At 41.8% G+C, this 22,985-nt stretch overlaps 1 protein-coding gene across 4 annotated transcripts in view; it reads left to right on the forward strand.

Moving 5' to 3' along the window:
• LOC118226451 (E3 ubiquitin-protein ligase HECW1) overlaps nucleotides 1-21,991 on the forward strand; it is a 76,222-nt gene extending 54,231 nt beyond the window's left edge. For all 4 annotated transcript variants that reach the window (XM_035416067.1, XM_035416066.1, XM_035416065.1 and 1 more), the window contains 17 exons: nucleotides 1,266-1,372; nucleotides 1,640-1,761; nucleotides 2,480-2,665; nucleotides 2,909-3,043; nucleotides 3,551-3,656; nucleotides 5,276-5,372; nucleotides 5,878-5,961; nucleotides 7,925-8,031; nucleotides 9,025-9,139; nucleotides 9,677-9,790; nucleotides 10,226-10,378; nucleotides 12,244-12,342; nucleotides 12,739-12,868; nucleotides 13,204-13,350; nucleotides 13,587-13,701; nucleotides 14,810-15,008; nucleotides 18,676-21,991. In XM_035416067.1, coding sequence (XP_035271958.1) covers nucleotides 1,266-1,372; nucleotides 1,640-1,761; nucleotides 2,480-2,665; nucleotides 2,909-3,043; nucleotides 3,551-3,656; nucleotides 5,276-5,372; nucleotides 5,878-5,961; nucleotides 7,925-8,031; nucleotides 9,025-9,139; nucleotides 9,677-9,790; nucleotides 10,226-10,378; nucleotides 12,244-12,342; nucleotides 12,739-12,868; nucleotides 13,204-13,350; nucleotides 13,587-13,701; nucleotides 14,810-15,008; nucleotides 18,676-18,787 — 2,128 coding nt within the window. In that variant the 3' untranslated portion in view covers nucleotides 18,788-21,991. The remainder of the gene's footprint in view (nucleotides 1-1,265; nucleotides 1,373-1,639; nucleotides 1,762-2,479; nucleotides 2,666-2,908; nucleotides 3,044-3,550; nucleotides 3,657-5,275; nucleotides 5,373-5,877; nucleotides 5,962-7,924; nucleotides 8,032-9,024; nucleotides 9,140-9,676; nucleotides 9,791-10,225; nucleotides 10,379-12,243; nucleotides 12,343-12,738; nucleotides 12,869-13,203; nucleotides 13,351-13,586; nucleotides 13,702-14,809; nucleotides 15,009-18,675) is intronic.
• Nucleotides 21,992-22,985: the final 994 nt, after the last annotated feature.

A 22,985-nucleotide genomic window follows, 5' to 3' on the forward strand; every position in this document is an offset into this window, starting at 1 on the left:
TAATTTTTACTTTTAAAATCTGTAACATTTTGATATATTTATGTCAAACAGTAATTAGTCACATAAGTAAAAAAGATATACGTTATATGGCCAAAAGTATATGGACACCTGACATCTGACATCTCATCCAAAATTATGGACATTAATATGGAGTTGGTCCACCCTTTACTATTATAACAACCTCCACTCTTCTGGGAAGGCTTTATAGTAAATATTGGAGCATTGCTGCAGGGATTTGCTTCCATTCAGCCAGAAGAGCATTAGTGAGGTCAGGCACTGATTGGGTGATTAGACCTGGCTCGCAGTTGGCTTTCCAACTGATCCCAAAGGTGTTGTATGGGGTTTAGGGGTCAGGGCTCTGTGGAGGCCAGTCAGGTTCTTCCACACCATTCCTGATAAAACCATTTCTGTATGGACTTCGTTGTGTGCCCAGGGGTTTTGCCGTGCTGAAACAGGAAAGGTCCTACCATAAATTGTTGGGGAAGCATAGAATCCTCTAATATGCAATGCTGTAGCTTTAAGATTTACCTTCTCTGGATCTAAGGGGCCAAGCTCAAACCAAGAAAAAAAGTGTCCAGATACTTTTGGTCATATAGTGTACTTTCATTCCTGATTGTGGGGGAGGGGGGGTGTAATCCCTTTACACACTAAAGCAAACTGGCATCTTCTTTTCAATATTCTGTGCCACATCATCCACACAATCCTCATAAACGAATTGCGGGGTTTGAATGTGATCATTTACAATGGAAATAGAGAAAGTTATGGCCATAATGGGAAATGGGAGCTCTGAATGCCAGCACTAATATAGCACTGCGCCAGCTGAAATTACATCTGGCTGGAAAAATTTATGATGATCTTCAATTTTTTTTACATGAAATGACTGTCCAGTCACTCAGTCAAATCAAATCAAAATAACAATTTGTTTTCTTTGTGTTGTGACAGACACATAAAAAATAAATGAGGTTATATAAGTAATGTAGGAAAATGTAGGGTACTGTTAATATTTGTAGAAGATATTTGTCGTACTATCTATATCCTAAATATACCGTATGCAGGAGTTCACTTAAGAATTCAGTTTGTGATAAAATTAAATGAATAAAAAAAATAGCGTGTAATAAGTGTCTCAGAGCAATAAAATAGAGGAATCATGTTCAGTGGGCCGGCAGGTATAGTGAATGAATTCAAGTAGGGCCACCTGGCTTGGTATAAAAAATATTATAGACTGTTCATGAAAGATGAATCAAAGTTCTGAACTTTCTGCCCAGGTACCAGAACATCCAGAGGACAATGGCCACCGAGGACGAGAGTGTGCGAAGGAACGAGCGGACGGGTAGCACTGACACAGAGATGGACTCACCGCCACAGGCCAACGGTACAAGGCCGGCCCCACCATTGCCTCTTAGCCGCGTGTGTGTGCGCGACTGAGCAACTTGACAAACAAGACATGACATGTCACTGGGCTGCTCAATGATTGGAGTGAATGTCCTGTATTTAGTATTTGAGAAGGATAGCATTCCTGAAATGAAGAAAGGTAGCCAGTTTTATTTTTCTGTCTTTAGATGAGGGGGGTGAAATGCTCATTAGGGTCCAATGGTGATGCTTTGTGTCTTTTGACTTCCTCTGTCCTGGTGGAGTGTAGAGTTGAGAAGGGAGGCTCCCTCGTCGCCAGTCAACAGTCAGAAAATCACCTTACTGCTACAGTGCCCTGCGGTCAAGTTCATCACCCACCCCGAGTTCTTCACCGTGCTCCATGCTAACTATGTGAGTGACCAGCACAGCACAGCTGCGCTTTCCTGACAGCTCGCCGTGTCCTTGATACTGGCGGTGTCTGTTCAGCCCTAGGGTGGATGGTGAAACACGGAGCCTGGGGAACTGCCCTAGGCCTTGTTCACATTTTCGGATTTTTTGTAAAGGGGACTAAAGTGTCTCACCATTTCAAGTTTTGCCCCCAGCAGCACCGTGGCTTGAAGAGCTCAGATCAGCAGCCTCAGGAGCTGTTTTGAGAAATGACTTTGCTGCATTCACGCCTGTCCGCCCATTCACACTCCCTGTGTCTCTGCTTCATGACTCCGGCTCCCTCTGGTGACATCATAAAGCTGAGCATGACAGTTTGTGAACTGTGGTGCAGTGGATCATGCTGATAGATTTGCTTTTTAAATATAGATTCTTATTTCAAGCTGTGTTATAGTCCGGGCTTATGAGATCACTATCTGTTTTGACAGGGCAGAGAGATTTGCAGAAGTCTGTTCAAATGCATTATGTGCATTATGCAAGACCATAAATATATGAATTTGAGTTCTCTAACTGAACTGCCTGGCCTATTGGGGATTGTATTTATTATATTTATATCAGTCATCATGCTTTGAAAAATTAATGTCATACTCAGTTTTCTATTGGGGGATAGGATAAGGTGTAGAGTTCTCAAATATGGGACATTATCTTTAATGGGCTCCTTCTTACTGCCTTGTCTCTGTTCCAGGGCGCATACCGGATGTTCACCAACAGTACCTGTCTAAAGCACATGATCCTGAAAATACGCAGGGACGCACGCAACTTTGAGCGCTACCAACACAACAGGGACCTGGTCACGTTCCTCAACAAGTTCGCCGATACACAGCTGGAGCTTCCCAGAGGTTGGGAGATCAAAACGGACCAACAGGGGAAGGTAGAGAACCCTATTCTTACGCACACAAGCACTCTCGACTGTAATGACACCCCTACATCCTCAAAGTCGCATTCAAGTTGTGTATTTTTTAATGAATCAGCACCAATCAGTGAGAAAACAAAAGGAAGGTCAGGCATGGTCTGTAAAATAAGTCAAGGAAATGTAACCCAACCCAGGTTATTTTTAGTGCTTTCTGAATTGCTGTACCCGCAAAAAAACTTCTGCGCCTGACGTTTCCGGCAGTCGTTCTTTGTGGACCACAACAGCCGGGCAACGACCTTCATCGACCCCCGGATCCCTCTGCAGAATGGCCGCCTGCCCAACCACCTGACCCACCGCCAGCACCTGCAGCGACTGCGCAGCTACAGCGCTGGAGAGGTGAGAGGGCAAGTGGTGCGTCTCCCCGTGCTGCAGGTGGCGCTGTGCTAGCCGCTGTCACTTACAGCACAGCTGCTGTTTGGTAAATCATGGCCAGGCAGTCGTTTGGATCCTCTCACACCTTCCAGTTGTTTAAATCTGTGGTGTGGGTGCGTGTACTGGTGAATGTGTTCCTCGTTATTCTTAGCTACGGTATGTGTGCTCGGACTGTAAGACTGGGCCTTTAATAAGGCTCTCAAAGTATACATTAGGAAGAAGGAGGCGAGAGACCAAGGAGATTGAAATTGAGGGCTCAATGGAAGCATTATAATGTTCTCTCTTATCTGAGCTGTCATCAAATCAGTTACACCAATCATGCCACTTGAAACCGGAATAAAATATAAATGTTGTGTTTGTTTGGGTTGTTTGTTAGTGTCGGCGTGAGATTGCTTATTTAGCCCTGGAATCTAACAGAACGCAAAATGCCCTGTTCCTGTTTCTGAGCTGCTGCGTTTCTGTGATTGGCAGGCGTCAGAGGTATCCCGGAGTCGAGGAGCATCCTTACTGGCAAGGCCAGGAAACAGTTTGGTGGCAGCCATACGGAGCCAGTATCACCAGGACTCGATGCCACTAGGTTTGTGAAGGATTCTTTGCCCAGTTCCTGTCAGTTTTTAGTTTACAGTACATTGCATTTAAACTGTAGCTGTTGGGTGTGTTGTCTTGAATGAAACGGCACAGAGTCAATCCTCTTTAAATCCATTCACTGATGGTAATAACACATGTAATATATATTTGTAGCTATTTGTGATAAAGAAGATATATCCGTGTATATGAAAACTACACTAGTAAAAATCCATCTATGGGGCCACGTTTAGGAGCTCCCCTATCCCTGTCCCAGTGGTGTTTCTCACTGCTTAGGTATTTTAGCAATGTCCCGCGAGCATTCCGTAAGCTCGCCATCCCACTATGGAACCCCTCCACCCACTACGGAACCCCTCCACCCACTACGGAAACCCTCCACCCATTACAAAACCCCTCCACCCACTACGGAACCCCTCCACCCACTACGGAACCCCTGCACCCACTACGGAACCCCTCCACCCACTACGGAACCCCTCCACACACTACAGAGCCCCTCCACCCACTACAGAAGCCCTTCACCCACTACGGAACCCCTCCACCCACTACGGAACCCCTCCACACACTACGGAACCCCTCCACCCACTACGGAACCCCTCCACCCACTACAGAAGCCCTTCACCCACTACGGAACCCCTCCACCCACTACGGAACCCCTCCACACACTACGGAACCCCTCCACCCACTACGGAACCCCTCCACACACTACGGAACCCCTCCACCCACTACGGAACCCCTCCACCCACTACGGAAGCCCTTCTCCGGGATCCGAGGCACGGGCGGCTCTGGCTCCCTCCCAGAGTGAAACCCAAGAGTTCAGCTCTTAAGGAGATCCTGGGAGTAATCGCCCCGACGGCAGAGTTTGAACTCGCCGGCCTGCAAAGGAGGCTTAGCCAGTCAGCCGGCGTTGTTTTTCAAAAGCGCCGCTTTGCCCTCAGGAATCCCGCCAGGCTCAGAGAGCCCTCCCCGCCAGACCGGGACAGGCCGCAGGCTGTAATTAGAAATCTCTGAGCGTACCAGGCACCGCCCTCCAACCCCACAGCTGATGGGCTGACTTAAAACATATTTAATATTTGTGTATCTATGGAACCAATATGTAAAACCATAATGCGGTCTTATATATGTTTTGGTGTAGATGCAGATGCTCACAATCCAGAAATATGACTTTGGGATGGGGCTACGCTACAGCAGGGAGTGTTTTTACAGTGTTTAAAAAAGGAATGGAAATTGACCACAAAAAACGTACATTTTAAATCATGCTTAGAATTCAGGTCAGCTCCCTTATTTCCCCGAAAAATAAATTTTCTTTTCATGCTTATTCAAATACATTTTATCCCTAAGATGACGACTACTGTGGGACTTACTTCTGACAGTGATCCTTACTCATTTAATCTCTCATTCCATGAGTTCTTCTGATGCCAGAGAGGTCAGAAATTAGGCCACACCAAGACTGCAGTCTTTATATTCTCACTCTAGTTTTTCCAAAGCATTATTATGGGAAATGATCCTTTCTCATCAAATAGCATATTTTACAGTATTATCTTATTAATGAGTGAGTCTCGTGGACTCATGAGTGGAATCGTTCATTGCTCTTTTTGCATGGCTGTCTTGCAGCTTACAATGATAAGATCGTGGCATTCCTGCGCCAGCCAAACATCTTCGATATGCTTCAAGAACGCCAGCCGAGCCTCGCCAGGAACCACGCACTGAGGTGAGGACAACACAGAGCCCAGACGTCTTTAAGAGTCAACACAGATTAAGTACTTCTGTTCCACAGGCGTATGTGATGTTATTCATGAGGATGACACGGACATGCATTACTCACTGCAGTTATTAGGTTTGGAATGCATTTGGGTGTTGTCACAGCATGCAGTGAGGAATATGAAGAACTGGCTAAAACCAAATATCAGGAGTGTTGTAGCACTTCGTAGGAGTTCAACATGCCATCTGTACTGAAGGTATGCGTGTGACTCTCATAGGATAAAGCCTGTTTATTATCCTAAAAGCATTCCACAGTAGGGCCCTCACTGTGTCAGCTCTTGTGCTTTTAGCAGTGGGAGCTCGTCGATCCAATCAGGTGAAGTGCATTGCCATTAAGATTCCATGACACGCCAATTTGCCGTATGTTAAAATGAACAGTACAGAAGATAAGTATTTTAAAAGATGGACTGATGTGAGGGTCCGCTTGGAAAGTGATATGGCTCCCCGGTCATCAGGGAGAAGATCCACTACATTAGAACGGAAGGCACACACGGAGTGGAGAAGCTGTCGTGCGATGCTGACCTGGTCATATTGTTAAGGTAGGGGTCTTCCAGGTACCACCACGTCCCTGTCATCAGCCATCATGTGTTTCCTGTCGGCCTTCTCTAAACTGACACTTCGGCCTGGTCCCTTACAGTAATAGTACATACTACAATATATTGTATATATGTGGACCTTTTTGAAAATATAATGATATTCGATCATTGAAGTAGTTTGCATATTTGCCAATATATTGTGATGTTTTTCAGTATATTGATGATTTATTTATTCCAGTATGATTTTCCAATATATTCATAATTTAAAGGTCGCAGAACCTGAGACTCTTTAAATACTTTTACCTATTTTATGAAAATAGGAAATTCTGAATACCAAGCCAAGTCTGACTGCTCAGCCAAGACAACCGTGTCGATATGCATAGACATCAGAGACATCAAGCCTACTGCTGTCTGTTTGGGGCAAACTGAGTTGAGGCTTCATGTCAGTTTCAGAGGCCTGCTCATTTTGCAGTGTAGAGAACCAGCAGGCATTGGGAAGAGGGCAATGTGACAGATGTGGTTTACACTGGCCCGTTAGCCTCTGTGAGTTGCTATAAGCACAAGGAGGATGAGACCAGAACTCCTGTGTGGTCTCAGGTCCACTGGACTCATTCATTCTCCTGGTGCCAGCTGGATTATTATGTATGGGTGGCAGTGTAGTATAATGGGTAATGAGTTGGTCTTGTAACCTGAAGGTCACAGGTTTGATTCCTCGGTAGGATACTGCCATTGTACCCTTGAGCAAGGTAATTAACCTGCATTGCTTCAGTATATATCCAGCTGTATAATTGGATACAATTTAAATGCTATGTAAAAAGTTGTGTAATTCGCTCTGGATGAGAGTGTTTGCTAAATGCCTGTAATGTAATGTAATAGATTACTCCATCTACAAGGACTGTCTGACATTCAGTGCATCTGCACAAGCTGTCACAGACTTCATTGTGACTCATGAACAAGTCCAGAATCAAGCCCAGTGATTCTGATTCAGTTATGTTTCTGCCATATTGGTGCTTCGCCTGTCCTTGGCAATGAACTGAATTTAATGTGATTTGAAGGTGCATCTACAAGCATCAAAAAAAATTCTGTACTTTAGCTCTTCTGTCTTTTGATCCTCTTCTTGTTACTGAGAGGATCATGCACTTTTTTGTTATAGTAGTCTAAGCTCCACTTTCCTTGATTAGAGATTTAAAAGACCTCTTAGTCCCTCTTAGCCATGTCTTTGGCAAAGGCGCTCAGAGCATGCACTTACGTGATGAATATTACTCAGTGGTCTTAAGTTGGGCCTTCCTGCACTTTTTTGCTTTACAGTGATGAGATGGGGAGGGGGGCTGAATACTTTCCTCCTTTTACCCATACACCACCTTTCACAAAAATAGTTCTCTTTATCTTGGTGGCTACTTAATTTGGTGTCACGGTTGTCCCACACTGTTTGTGCTGTTCACATTCATGTAGTCAGAGTCAGCTGTGGAATTTTATCTTTTACATCACATTACATTTATTTGGCAGACGCTTTTATCCAAAGCGGCATACAATAAGTGCATACCGAAGGTCATTGGAACTACAAAATACAGATTTGATAAGGTACAATACTCATTATGCAACAGTTATCCATAGCCATGAACACATTGAGTACAATTCACACAGTAAGCATAGGTTAGGTCAGAAAGTTATGGTAAGTCAAAGTAGGAGGCGTGACGACGAGCTATAACATCAAGATAATGATACAGGTGCAATATAAGTGCGGGATGGAGGTACAAGTGTAACATGAAAGTGCTAGAGGAACAAGATAGGGGGATACATGTGATAAGAGCGATCCTAGATTGAGTGCCCTGCAGAATAGTGATACTTGGTCCAGGTACAGTCTGAAGAGATGACTCTTCAGACCACTGCTGAAGATGGGGAATGACCAAATTTGATCTCCCTGTTCCAACATAACCAGAGTCTGATTTCCTTGTCTTATATCCAGCCTGTTTGAAGAGGAGATCATGTCATATGTTCCACCCCATCCCTTCCACCCTGGATACAACTTCTCACCACGCTGCTCACCAGGATCCTCGCCCCAGAATTCCCCAGGTCAGTGCTTCTGAGTACGCCAAGCTGATTTTGCTAGCAGGACATGACTGATGCTATAAAAATCACTCGGACTGTGAGTAGCACCGCTCAAAATTTTTGGCTTAAGGCAGTTCATTTTGCATCCCTTTTATTTGAGGTAATGAGTAATGACTTATATCACAGCATATTTTTGGCTTGTTAAAAATTGTGTTTAAGTGTCAAAGCATTTTGATTTAAATATCAAATGTGAGTTCAAGTCTAAATCTTTAAAAAAAAACAATCAAGCTTGGTGAACAATTGCAGATTAGTGCCAGATGAAGAAAAACACCAGCATTTGATATGCCTGAGCAAAGCATATCCTAGTAAGCTCTATATTAAACTGATCTATTGGCTGTGCATGATACAACAAATGTGCTTTCCAGTGGTTTGATGGAGTCTTAAGCTAGCCGTACTCTTAATCTGAACTGATGGCTCCCCATTGTGTGGTCACCTTTGCTGTTGACCTTCACAGACTCAAGCTGTCACTCTCTGCAAGCCCTCACTGTCCTAGAAAGAGCATCATGATACTGCTTTGGCAAATGGATAAGCTTGATAAAATGTTTTTCATGAATTCCTGAGGTTAAATATAAATGAGGATGTAGTCACTAGAATGTAGAATGTAGAGAGGCTACAAATAGAGGTCCAGCAGGAGAATAGTATTTCTTCTTTTTTCTTTCCTTTCTATGGATGCAACCTTAAAAGAGAGGAGAGACTGTTTATTTTTACACTATGGCTTGGGCATCTTAGACCCCTGTGAGTTACATTCATATTCCCATAGTGCCACATCTTTTAGTGACTCCACGCCTACTCCAACATGAATCTGAGAGTGTATGTTATGGCGTGTGCCACAGCATGTTATTTCACACCTATTTCTCTCTCCCCTGTGTGGGAAATGTTGTGAATTTGCCCTCAGTAAGTGCTGACAGTCTCTGGGTCTCTGAAGCGGTGTGGGGGTGCGTGTGCTTGTCTTGGCAGGCTTACAGAGGGCCAGGGCCCCCGCCCCCTACCGCAGGGACTTTGAGGCCAAGCTCCGCAACTTTTACAGGAAGCTGGAGGCCAAGGGCTACGGTCAGGGGCCAGGAAAAATCAAGTAGGTTTGTGTGTGTGAGCATGTGTGTGTGTGTGAGCATGTGTGTAACCGCGTGAGTGTGTGTGTGTGTGTGCACTGCAGATGTACAACTGCTGGCAGGGTGTGCAGTCTACTGTGAACACCAGATCATGTCACAGGACAGTTTTAGAGACAGGCCCATTCATTCTAATCACCATGGTTACTAGTGTTGTCTGTAGATGAGCTGTGTCAGTATAGTGGTCTATAATGTCTACGGAAATATATTAACGTTTATTATTAAGATTTACAGTTTTGCATTGTCACAGTCCATAAAGGCGTTCACCATGAGTGTAAGCTGGGCCCTGTAGTCACAGGTTTAAGCCTCCGCGGTGTTATTAAGCTGACTGACTGAGAGGCCTCACCAGCGTGACAAAACTGCCCCGCCAGTGGGGATTTCAGCTGGCCAGGATTCCTCAGGCTACAGCTTGGGTATCAGGGCGGTTTTCTACTCCTGTGTGTGTTATGGCCTTCGTAGCATGCCCATGTACCGCTCTCCTTGTCTCAATGCTTCCTTCTCAGGCTCATCATTAGAAGAGACCATCTGTTGGAAGGGACCTTCAACCAGGTGATGGCCTACTCCCGCAAAGAACTCCAGAGGAACAAGCTCTATGTGACCTTCGTGGGCGAGGAAGGGTACGGTCCTGCTCCTCCCATCACAGTCTGTCACAACTACTGGTCTTTTAAAACTACTGTATACACTTTCATTAGGAGGAAGTTAAGAAGATTCACTGCTTAATTCAGCAGCTCTTATGCCAGTAGAAAACAACTTAAAGTACGTGAAAAAAAAACTGAAAATGAATAACTGAAACCAGAGATTATAATGACTTTAGTCCAGATTCTTTGATGTACAGCTGTAATTTCTGAAAATTCAACTTTTAAGGCACTGTAATGTACTGTACTGAAGTTCTCAGCTCTGATCTAAGCATAAATCTCAACTGGGGATCATCAGTTTCCTTCTTTTATTTTTGTTCAGTAAGATAATAAGCAGGGTGACATGTGTGTGTGATTGGCTTTGTGTACAATTGGAATCACTGCTTATCTGATCTCTGTGTCTCTGTATCTCCTCAGTCTGGACTATAGTGGGCCATCACGCGAGTTCTTCTTCCTGCTCTCCCAAGAGCTCTTCAACCCTTACTATGGCCTGTTTGAGTACTCCGCCAACGACACGTACACGGTGCAGATCAGCCCCATGTCAGCCTTTGTGGAGAACCATCTGGAATGGTACGGCCTCTCCCAGTCACCCCATTCCCTTTTCATTCATTTGACATTTTCTTAGAAGTCATGATTCGGTGAGTGTGCCTTCAAGAGGCAGTATGAAGGGCCTGGTTCTGACTAACACTGCTTTATCTGCATTGTATGCTAAGATCTGGCTCTGCTTAGCCAGACAGTTTTGGCAGTGGCTCGTCCTGTATCCTGTGCGGATGTGGTAGGATCACAAAAATAACTCTGCATAGGTAGTGACATTTGTGTAAATTCATAAAGTCCATTGTGACCAAAGGAAATACCTAAAAAATGTAACCCAGGCATACATTTGTAATGTAGGTGTTTTTAATGCAACATTTCCCCAAGATTGGTCAATGGGATAGGGGAGCAGACAAGTTTTCTCTTCATTGTTCTTTCACACAGTGAAATGTCCACTGTTAATTGAACTCTGACACAGTACATACTGTATGAGACAATTACCATTTTGAACATTTCCCTGTGCAGTACACTTTGTCTGAAAGCAGTCCGTTTTCAGGGCCATGCTTTGAAGTACCCTTAGTCACACACACCCTAGTTCTGTCATTTATATATCATAAATTAATCCACTATTTTGCTGAGTCACCATTTTGTTCTTGTCTCATTTAAGCATGGCTACAAACACCAAAGTAAGTGTGGATTCCCTTTCTATCAGTCGTAGTCAATCAATCTGCACATTTTATGGACTGTGGAAATACCAAACAAAGGACTGTTACAGAGTATAGTACAGCTCTGCTTCCTCTTGTTAGACTCCAGTAACAGTGATTTGATATGGAAATAATTTAACCAGACAATGCACTTTGAAAGAATAACATGCTTTTCTCAAAAAAAGACCTCAGTCACTTTTAGCAGGCAGCAAATATTCAGACTGGTGGACCATTGGTCATCGTGCAAAGAAAGGCTTAAAGCAGTAAAAGATTCTTTCCTCACACGAAACGGCAACCATAGCGCCACAATTAGCCCGACTCTGACGGCTAGACTGGAAACAATGAGGTTAGGGCCCGAGGGCACGGCAGCTCTGTCAAGTCATTAATTAGCAGGGCCTCCACAATGAAAGCGAGTGAGAGCGATGTCAATCCCGCCTGCTGTTTTTACTGCCAGAGAAATTGATGTCTGCTGTCACAACTGGTATTTTTCCTCGGTTAGTCATCCCTCTGAAAGAGAGCCTTTTTTACATTTGCATATTTTTTTATGTAGGAGCATTCAAAACCAGAGTCATTTAGCAGCTGTCTCAAAATGTAAGTCGTGATGGCAGCTTGGAATTCCTTCTGAAAGTTTATAAACAAACTCTGAATTCAAAATCTGAATTCTGAAGAAAATATAAAAGTGTCAGACTTAGGTGTTACGTTTTCCATTTAAAATACTGGAACACGTATGAAAGGGATTCATACCTGTTTTGGCAGGTGAAAAACATCTCCACCTTGCATGAGAGCTGTACAGTATGTTTTATAAAAGTGAAGCTGTTCATGTACAGTACATGCCTGTGAGAACACTATTGGGAATTTCAATTTGGGAGAAAAAATTATTTCATTTGCTCTGATTCCTTGCTCTCTGCTATGCTGTTTTGGCCAAATGAGGAGTACATCCCATCATCATCATAAAAAGGATCATCATCAGGATGAATCCATGTTCTGTTCTTCATAAATAGATATTATTAGTGATATGTGAAGCATGCCAGGCATTTTCTGTTAGGAAATTAGCCCAGCATAAGACAGGCGAGTGAGGTGAGTATTTTAGCTAAACGATGCCTGATCTGCTCTCAGGAGTTGACTGCAGGCGGGGACATAACTGGAGAAAGAGCGAGGAATGGCAGTGTGAGGAATCCGCTCTGCTTCTGTGTTCCACAGGTTCCGGTTCAGCGGTCGCATTCTGGGCCTGGCGCTGATCCACCAGTACCTGCTGGACGCCTTCTTCACCCGACCCTTTTACAAGGCCCTCCTCAGGCTGTGAGTGAACTGTCCCACACAGCCCATTTCATTGAATTATAGAGCCCTTACACATCTTTTCTGCTCCTGTCAGAGAATGCAACAGCCTAATGAATTAATGAAATATTGCAGCAGATTAGTGGACAGTCGCGTACGTCTGCTAGTGTCTAGAATCAGATCTTTGTAACAGAAAGCTGAACCTGAACCGGGGTTTTTAAGTAAGTATTCTTCGTTTAGGGAAATTTCCCCTAAAATGTGATTGCCTGTTGATGTGGTCTAGCAATCATATTTAAAAACTTGTGTTTCTCTGATCTGGGAGCTTCTTGGGATGGTGGATACATGTATATACTTTTAAAAATTTCTGCAAACTGATGCACTCAGCCGGGGTTTAAGGAAGCCATATGCTTTACCTTTCAGACCAACTGACCTGAGTGACCTGGAGTATCTGGATGAGGAGTTCCACCAGAGTTTACAGTGGATGAAGGACAATGACATTACTGACATACTGGACCTGACCTTCACTGTGAATGAAGAGGTCTTTGGTCAGGTACAGTTTTTTTTGTGCAAAGCGGGAAGCATTTCGTCAACAAACCCAAAGTACAAATCCAAAACTGGTGATTTAGTATTGGATTTGCTCCCTGTCCAAAACATCCAGTGATCCAGGGTATCTAATGTGACTTGGGCACTCTGCAACAGTACAGTATTCAATGAGCGAGCAAATATCTGTTGTTAACCAAAAGGGAACATTATTTCAGATGCCAAAATAGTTTCAATGTTTCACAGAGATTGCATTTTCAGCCCAAGCGTTTTCTGAACAGAGCTGGATAGTCAGCACATTCAGCAGGATATTACTCAATGCCCTGATGTCATTTCCTGAGGCAGGTTACAGAGAGGGAGCTCAGGTCAGGCGGGGCTAACATCCAGGTGACGGAGAAGAACAAGAAGGAGTACATCGAACGGATGGTGAAATGGCGGGTCGAACGTGGTGTAGTGCAGCAGACAGAGGCGCTGGTTCGGGGATTCTATGAGGTACCAATCACCATCTAATCATTCACTGTTCATATATCACATTTCCCATCAATATAAGCTGTTGGATTGTTTGTTTTTGTGTTTGAACATATTCAGTAGCGCTTTGTATCAAGAGTCTACACTGGTTGTAATGTGCATTTATAAATGCTCGTATAGTCCGTGTCATACTTGGATCTTACTAAATGTACTTCTTTGATACTTACGCTATTCTGACCTGCCTCTCCATCTTGCCCCAGGTGGTAGACTCTCGCCTGGTGTCTGTGTTTGATGCCAGAGAGCTGGAGCTGGTCATCGCTGGTACAGCAGAGATCGACCTGAACGACTGGAGGACCAACACTGAGTACAGAGGGGGTAGGTTCACAGCAGCACTACTGGCTGTAAAATATGCGCTTGCTATTGCTTCTGTTCTGCAGAATACAGTGAATACATTTCACTCAGTGGACAATGATGTTCTGTGACATGCAGCCAAGAGTGAATTCTTTAGCATTTCTCATACATCTTTTCTAATTTTGCACCAGTTTGTTGCCTTTTTTCAGGGAGGTTTCATTAATCACTGAAGTTGAATTGTTGTCTTGAAAGATAATCCTGAGTAAGGCAGGGTTACATATTTGTGTAAAACAAACTCACTGTATCGTGGTAGCTTACTTCAAGGGTGTAATCAACTGGATAATAAAATCCTGTGATCTCTGATCTTCCTAACACAGCTTTTACAATACCAATTTCATTGCTTTAGTGTAGTTGTTAAAGGTTTTGCACTGAATCTGATGTAAATACAGCTCTTTGTATACTCAATTTCATTTGTGACATACCTACTAAGCTTTTTAATGCGGAAACTTCATATTTGTCTCTCTATCATTAGCCACCCCAAAGAGGTGCGCTTCTGGTGTCATAGGTCTCATCTGGTTTTTGTCTTAATTGCAGGCATGTAATTGAGCTAATTATATACTCTATGGGGGCAGTTTAACTAATTTTTCAAGACATAGCTCAGCTGTGGATCATTTAGAGAGGAAAATCTGCTGATTTTCACCACAGCCTGTAAAGCAAACATCAATTTGTTTGTCTGAAGCTCTCAATTACAGGGTCTTGTGTGGACGTCTTAAGTAGAGTGAAAATTCTGACTTACGCGTGCTGAAACACTGCTGTCTGGTGGGAGTTTTGTTTTTTCAAATACCCCAACTGTTCATTGCCTATTTTTCACCCATGAAAAATAGTAGCCTTGGAAATCAACCATTTACAACTCTTGTTCAACAACTAAACTACAACTAAACTTCTTGGCAATTTGCCGACCAGTCTTACGAGTGTAGCGTATTATTTTAGCACACTGTAAAATGGCTTTCTGGATCCTCAAGCTCTGTTACCTTCACAAATTTTTAAATAAAAAATAAAGGTTTGAGAACAGACCTCTATCTGCGCTCCCTCACTGACTGCCTTGCGTCCGTGTCCTTGCCCGTCGTTTCAGGGTACCACGACGGGCACATCGTGATCAGGTGGTTCTGGGGGGCAGTGGAGCGCTTCAACAACGAGCAGAGGCTGCGGCTGCTGCAGTTTGTGACGGGCACCTCCAGCGTGCCCTACGAGGGCTTCGCCGCCCTCCGGGGGAGCAACGGCCTGCGCCGATTCTGCATCGAGAAGTGGGGCAAGGTCACCTCCTTACCCAGGTAAGGCCAGGCCAGCTGTGCCCCGAGGGTGTACACAGCAACATGTTCAGTGCTAATGAACATTGTGTAAACTGTATTACGTTGGAGTTGATTTAATACTGGGCATTTTGTGTCTTTTTTGTGTAGTACTGATATATAAAGTGTAGGGGTTGAACCTCCAAAGGCTCATTCCTGGACAATTTTAGCTGTAGCTACTGGAGCTATTTTTTGGAAAATGTCAGATACTGTAATATTTCCTTATGTTTTTGCCCCTCCTCTACTTCTTTTTATATATACTAGCTTTTACATATACTGATTTTAATATGCATTAAAATTCCTAGAATGTATCAATATGAGTATAATGCGTCATCATGAGCTGTAAGGTCAGCCAGATCATAAACAGCAAGTACATTTTCTTCCTTCCAAAATTATCTTACCAAAATATTGGAGGTGCTATCCAAATGAACATTGCAAACAGGTGTGAAGCAATGCATGATATTACTGTAAAATCTGCCACTGCCATTCTAATATATTGTATAGGGGAAGTGTTCTGACAATCTCATTCAAGGAACAGGAGAGAGGATTTATGCTTGTGATACAATCTCAAGGACAGTTTCAGTCAGTGATACAATCCTAGCGTGACTCCTTGTGTGTTTGGGCTCTTCTGTGGTTTTCAGAAATGTTTAGATCCAGATTTAAGTGCACAAAATGTTTACCCTTTCTGTGCTCTGTCTCTCTTCAGCAAGGAGAATGGTTCTTTTTGTTCGCTAAGTCTCAATTCAAGTGGAAGCATGCACTTTATGCCTTTACTTATACTGGATTCCCCCCATTTCAAACTGCATGGTATTCAAGGACAGCTAGCCATTACATTCCATTGTACACTGTTTACATCGCATTTTCAAGATGGAACGGAGTATATTGAAAACCATTCACAACATAAGTAGTGTTGTGGAAAACATATGTTACTGTACAAGAAAATTTGAAAAAAGGCTTGAATGTTCAGCCACCACATAGAATAAAGGAACCAACAATGACTTTTCCTTTTTCAAGGAGGGGAAGTAAGTAGAAACCACAAGGGCTTCAATGTTTTATAAATTCCTTTCATGGGGAAAAATGGAGCTTGGTACGCAATTGACGACAAAATTGCTACAAGATGCTGTCCAAATTGCAAGCAATTTAAATACATAAATATATATCAGCAACCTGAAAGAACGTTTTTCCAGAATCATTTCAGTGAATCCCTAAATACATCAGCATCAGACTTTTGACCTAAATCTGTCTTATTCTGGCTATTCTCTCGGTGGGAACAACTGCACAGGCTCATATGTTCATCTGACTGAAAGGGAATGGTTGGGGGCATTTAATTCAGTTTAGAAAGCTTGCTGTTTAAATTCTGCAAACTGCAAATTGAAACTGAGCAGTGTCTTTGTATTTGCAGCATTTGTTTTTTCTGAATTATGTTAGTCTGTAAGCAGTGTAGTCGTGTGCTGCAGGCCATTGTGTTAATTACCGTACTCGAGTCCAATCAAGAATTGATTTTTCTTATAATAGCATCTGCATATTGTCTGTTTGTACCCTTGTTTTTATTGTACACGTGTACTTAATTTAATTTGTTCCTATTTGTATGAAAAGTCACAGCCAATTTTATGTTTGCATTCCATCCAACAGCTGACAGAACTGACAGTGGGTTATAGTTATAATAAATGCTATTTTTATAGCATACTTCTTTGCAAATCAAGGCACTTGACATTATAAACATAAGCAAACAGAAAAAAGAGCAGCCTAACAATAGGTCCCTGTACTTCGTTTAGTCTGCAGTGTGTTGTTTACACATATGGAAGTGTCACCCAGGATCCCACTGAATGTAAAACACTGACATGTGAAGGTTGACTTTTCCGTTAAAGAGTTCTGGGCATTCTTCAGCTCAAGAGGTGAACATTTTTATGAAGTTAGCATCCATTAATCTGTCAGAGGCTGTAAAAGTGAAGGATGCCAAATTCTCCGAGGACATATCTCTTAGCCTTCAGATGTCAAACATGCAGTAGCTCATTTACACGCCCGTGCTAGGAGAAGCTTGACGTTTTTGGAGCCCCCGTGGCCGCAGTAATCACAACTATAGGACAGCTCTTCCATGTGCTCTTTGCTTCTGTCTGGCAAATGCAAGGGCTGGGAATTCCAAGCTGCCATTAAGTACATATTAATCCTTCAGTCAGCCATGTGACCTGCTCAGGCCACGAGGCTGTTTTTGCACAGTCTATGTGAGGCGGTCCAGATATCTGCTGAACATGGTTATGGAGTATTTGGCAGTTTAATTTTATATTCTTATTAAAATGCATATTAAAACATCTAGTGTATTTAGTTTAACAAATGTATTAAATGTATTCTGTCAGTTATATAAATGAGCTTGAGAAAAACAGTTGAACAGATGATATGTTGAATTATTAGGTCATTATTTAATACATATATTTTGTTCAGCAAGGAAATATTGCCAGTTTTTGCACTGGCTTTTGTGCTAAGCTTTCACATCACTGCTATGCCACCCACATCTGCAATAGGAGCACTACAACTGAAGCATATACACTCCTCCAGTAAACAGAGTATGCGTGACTAATATCCTCATAGTGTGCTAAAGAGCAAGTAGTGCTATTCAGATGAGTGCATGTCCTACTGAAAAAGTCAATAGCTGATAAACTTTAGTTACCGTGAGAGTAGCTGAGGGTTACCTGAGGAACACCAGGAGACGTAAGCCCACCTTACCCTGATGGAAGGGAAGCCTATTGTGCCTCAGTCATAGTCGGCTGACGTTGTCCAGACTCAACTAGTGATGTCTATGTCATAGGGCAAGCCTGTACTTGTGGCATTACTGACTGGGCTCTGTACAGAAATGTGTGCGGGAAAATAGAAGTATTTGTGTTTATTGTTACGTTTACTTTAAGTCATATGCATTCTCGTCATGCCTTTAATTACTTATAGTTTAAGATTTTTATAGACACTGATTTAATTTCTCCAAACAAAATGCACTTTAAAATGGGGTACTGAGTATGCAGGTTTAATTAGTGTTGGTTACATTATCTTAGGGTGTGGTAAACAGTTCTTCACCTTGAGAGTGAGGTACTAGGACTTTTGCTTAGCAAACAAGAGAACACCTCATCCAAAGTGGACCGTGTCAGCAAAAATAGCCTACTAACTTTTGAACTGCACTGTGTGAAAGTAAAATATGTGATGTTTATCATTCCGTAACGTTGTGTCGGCAAAGTGGGGGTAAACAGAGGTAAGGTGAAAGGGGGGCAGGACACTAGCATCGACTGAGACTGTCACATGACCTGAACCATAGATAAATATGTTTACCCAACAAATAAATGGATCCCACATGAGAGCAGGAAACAGCTCTTAACAATTTCAGACAGAACAACGTTCTCCCTGCATGTCTGTGTGAGCATTTCTTTCATAGCACAGTGTTTGATATATTATTGCCTTACTGCTCACAGTTGTTTTCCACCCCAAATACCTTTTACGGTTTAACTAAGGTAGAATTCTCTGGTCAGTTTCCAAGGGAATGTCATATGGCAGCAATTAACAGATTGCTGATTTCTACATTCTGAGCAGGTCCAGATTCTCTGCTCCCTCTTTCGCGGTTGTCTGTGAAAATGTGGCTCCCGGTTTCTGATGCGTGTCCATTTTATTTTAGGGCCCACACGTGCTTTAACCGGCTGGATCTACCCCCATACCCCTCCTACACTATGCTGTATGAGAAGCTGTTGATAGCCGTGGAGGAAACCAGCACCTTTGGCCTGGAGTGAAGCCTACGGCTGAGGCTACTTCACCGGTCCACTTTGGTGACTGGAAACAAATTCCCTTTTATATTCATACAACTATGATTTTTTTCAAAAAGATGATGATTATTGTTTTTTGTTTTTTTTTTTTACAATATGTATATGAGTGATTTAAAAAGAAAATGTATGCATGTCTAACTCACCTGATGTATTGTACATTCTGAGGGGGCTTGCACAAACAAGATGTATGCAATAGCAAATACCTGGCTCCAGCCTATTCTGCGCTTTGACGCGACCACCCCCCCTCCTGCGCACCCATGTCCATGCCCGCTCCAATGCCACCCACGGTGTGATGGTCCATCTTCTCAAAGTGTAGACGCCACCCATACAACCCACCACTACAGCCAGCATCTTCTAATCTTCCCTTCCCAGAAGCCATTTTACAAGAACATCGCATAATCCACAGCGGCTGCCGAAGAATGTTCAGTGACTACAAACCAAACAAACTTTTTTTTGTCCATTTCTGTAAGTTCTTCTTCTGTTCAAAATTATGATTTGCTAAGTAAATGTTTGTTATCTGTACACTTTATTTTGGTGATGGCTCGGGATTGTTTGGAAATTACTGTTTATTGGAGCATAGTATATGGTTCTGTTGCAGTCACACAGTGTCTTGGCAGAGAGAGAGATGTGCTGTTATCGGTTCCTTGTAACAATTCAAATGTGTGGGGGCAGTGATTAGATGGACTGTAAGGTGTTATTCAGGATGAAATTGAACAGTGCTGACATTATCAACTTTTTTAAAAACCCTCAAAATCTTAAACATATAAGGGCATTTAACCCTGAAATTGATCATATTCACACAAAAACTAACCCCAGCGTAACTATATTTGTCCTTGTCATTTGTCTCCAGAAAGACTTCTTTCAGTCAAGCAGTGTCAACATAGCTTTGATTTTCATTAAGTCATAATTGCAAAGGTATATAAATACTGACTGAAACTTGGGACAGGATAACTAACTCGTGTGAAGGATCATTTCTCTAAATCCAATGACATCATTGTGAGGTTCAATAATTTATCTCCTTGAACTATTATGAACAGAAACAGATGTGTTATTCCCTTATTTTTTTTAAATAATGTGGTATGGTACCACAGGTTTAAATATTTTAGCTGGCCACAGAAGAACCACTCCATTCCTGTCTTACCTGCTCTGGTTCTTTCAGTGATATGTTTACAGTTGTTAAATGAATTGTAAATAAACCAAACAATAAACTATTTTAAATATTGAAATGCTTAATCGACTTACATCTGTAACGGAGGCTAGGAAGATGGAGTGTGCACAGTGAATGTCGAGACACAATGAAATAGACTAAAACGGTGGTTTAAATGTTTTCTTAGGAAGCTATGAGTACCAGAAGATACAGCAAGTGCTTAAAAACCTTTTTCCTTCTTTGATAAACAATCAGAAAGGCCTCAAGCACTGTTGCTTTTTTGAAGGAAAAAAAACCTGTTTAATGTAATAAATAAATGTTTACATTTTCTTTTTGATAATTTCTTTTTTTTTTAAAGGTAATGTATAAAGGTCTCTTATTTTTAGAAACGCATTTAAGCCGGGAATAATTTTAATGTTTCATTTTGTAAAGATTGTCATGTTTTTATATTATGGTGTATTAAGTGAAATGCTTGGAAAGAAAATGCTTATGTTTTGTTGTTTCTTTGCAGTTATGTTTCCCTATCTCTTAAATCTCTGTAGCAGTCAACTAACTTAACTAAGACAAAAGGCAAGTCACTGAAGACAAATAAGAATAATAAATGCAGATTCTATTCTGTATAAATAAAGCAAGACTCAAATCTCTACATAATAGCATCTTTTTTCTAATTATAAACAAACTGACCTCTGATCTTTTTCATTTCCAATTCAATTTTCCCCAAAATTGTCAGGTAAGAAATTAAAAAGTAATAGTTTTTTAAGGATAAGGCACATTGTGGATTAATTACAGATTACAGAGATTAATAACAGATTAATAGAGCCCATGGTTTTTCACATTAGTATGTTGGAGACTACTAATAATTGAGAAAGTAAAAAACATACTGTGGCAGGTCCAGCAGCAGACTGTACACATTGCAGTGTTCCACAGTGAATTGATCTCTGGCCTTGTGATTTGTTTCAGAAAACGAAATTGTATGAATTTTGAAATCTGCTCTTCGTGTAGAACTTCAGATGCTCCATAAAATGACAAAGCTTGCTCAGGCCCATCCTTTTTTCTAATGCTGTGTTTATGAATACTGGTCTCTCTACCCTTGATCCTGGATTAACTTGTTCCCATTGATATTAGCCAGCAGCTCTGTTTCACACCCATGCTATGTGTTGGAGTAGGAAGGTAATGACTATGATCTGCACATTCCCTTAGTTTCAAATTCCTGATCTAGGAATTACATTGGGCACTGGGAGATTGACTTAAAATGGCCTCTGTCCATTTAAGAAAAACATGTAGCAGAAATGTGTAAACATAACACAAGGCACACAAGACTTTCCTCTGAGACATTAACGCTATTGTTTTGTTAAATGTCCCGCCTCTTTTAAAAGTAAGGGAAGTGAATTCATAAAAAGTTATGAAAAGATATGTTCTGACTCAGTTTTCACCAAAGTGTGAAATGAGAACACGTGAAAGCAAGAAATGCAGTAGCATTGTGACTATCTTCAGTGATAGTGCATCTTAATATTTGACTTTGATTAATTTATTAATATATTTTGATTCTGTTTCATCCTACAGTATTTGTCTGCTTAAATTATTTGTATTGTTCTTGCTGTGTGTACTCTGCATAAATAATGTCAGTACTAATAAATAATATGAATCTTGAATCAAGGTAAGAAAAAAGTTGTGAAATGATTGTTTAAGCGCTTAAAACGCGCATAAGACCCTGTTTAGAATGGAGACTCTTCTTCAAACAATGTATTGTACCCCTTTGAAATGAATGTGGGGGGGGGTTAACTGGATATTTTGGATCCTTTGTTAAATGATATTCTCTCCACAGGTCTCTGCTTTTGTCTTACATTTCTACATTTCTTTTTTTACACAAGTTTTCCCTCCATGCAGCCTCTTGTTGAGGATTTTTTAAAAAGGCTGGTTTGCTTTAGGTTAATAACAAGTCACTTAATTCTCAGGCTGTGCTTTCTATTTATGTATCATATCACTGTAGATGAATGTCAATAAACAATCACTTTGTAATGCAATATTTGCATTTTATTGGCTTTCATTTCTGGTAAAGCATGCACTTGATCAATTAAAGGAGTGTTTCTGTTTCAATTCCATGAAAATAACAAGCAGGCTTAAGGCTCAAATGCATTCCCATAAAGCTCCCGGGGAATGTGCAGGATATTGGTATTTGCAGATTACACAAGGTTAAGTTTCCATAATCAGTCAGGCGTAATATTGAGAATTGCATGGAAATGACAGGGAATTTATTTTGCAAAGAGAAGAGATGGGAATTCTTAGGGCACAACATGAATTATCTGTGTTAAATCAACTATTACAACTCTTTGCAATAGAAACCAAATTTACTTTTTTATTCTTACTGTACTCCACCAGAAGTGATTTCACACTGAACATTTTGATGTGTGCCCCACAATCAGGTGGAGCAGTGCAGATTGTGCATTTCATAGTTTAAAAGGAGTCAGGATTTAGAAAGGGGTAGATGGGCAACATGTAGGAAGAAATTAACAGAAATACAATCTCTGACGCTGGGCATTTTGGTAATCTGAGAAAACCGTGTATAGTCATCTCTTAGAACAGTCATGTAGATACTGTACGTGCAACTTCGTATCACCATGTCTGTGTTCTCTTTCACCAGCAGAGGGCGGGGGAGACACCCTACTGCCACAACAAATTATTCGGTACGAGGATTATCTGGCAGAATTCAGGAACCATAGCTCGATATGTAAAACATCACCACAAATGTGCAGGTTAATTATCACTTAGTTGTGTGTGTGAGTGTGTGTTGTACAGTGTAAATTCCATTATGCGTACACACAGACCTGCCTATGACGAGATGAGTAGTAAGTCCATATAGTAACTTGTGATGCATCTGACCCGGTGAAAATTAAATAGTTCACTTGGTGCGGTGAAATAGTTTGGCCGATGTCGGTCCCTTCAGAGGTAGACTATCCCGGGGCTTCCCTCCTTATATGAGATAGTTCTTAACGCACAGTGAGTCAGCTGAGTTATTTA

This window comes from Anguilla anguilla, chromosome 4, assembly GCF_013347855.1.
Source record: "Anguilla anguilla isolate fAngAng1 chromosome 4, fAngAng1.pri, whole genome shotgun sequence".
NCBI classification, from domain to species: Eukaryota; Metazoa; Chordata; class Actinopteri; order Anguilliformes; family Anguillidae; genus Anguilla; species Anguilla anguilla.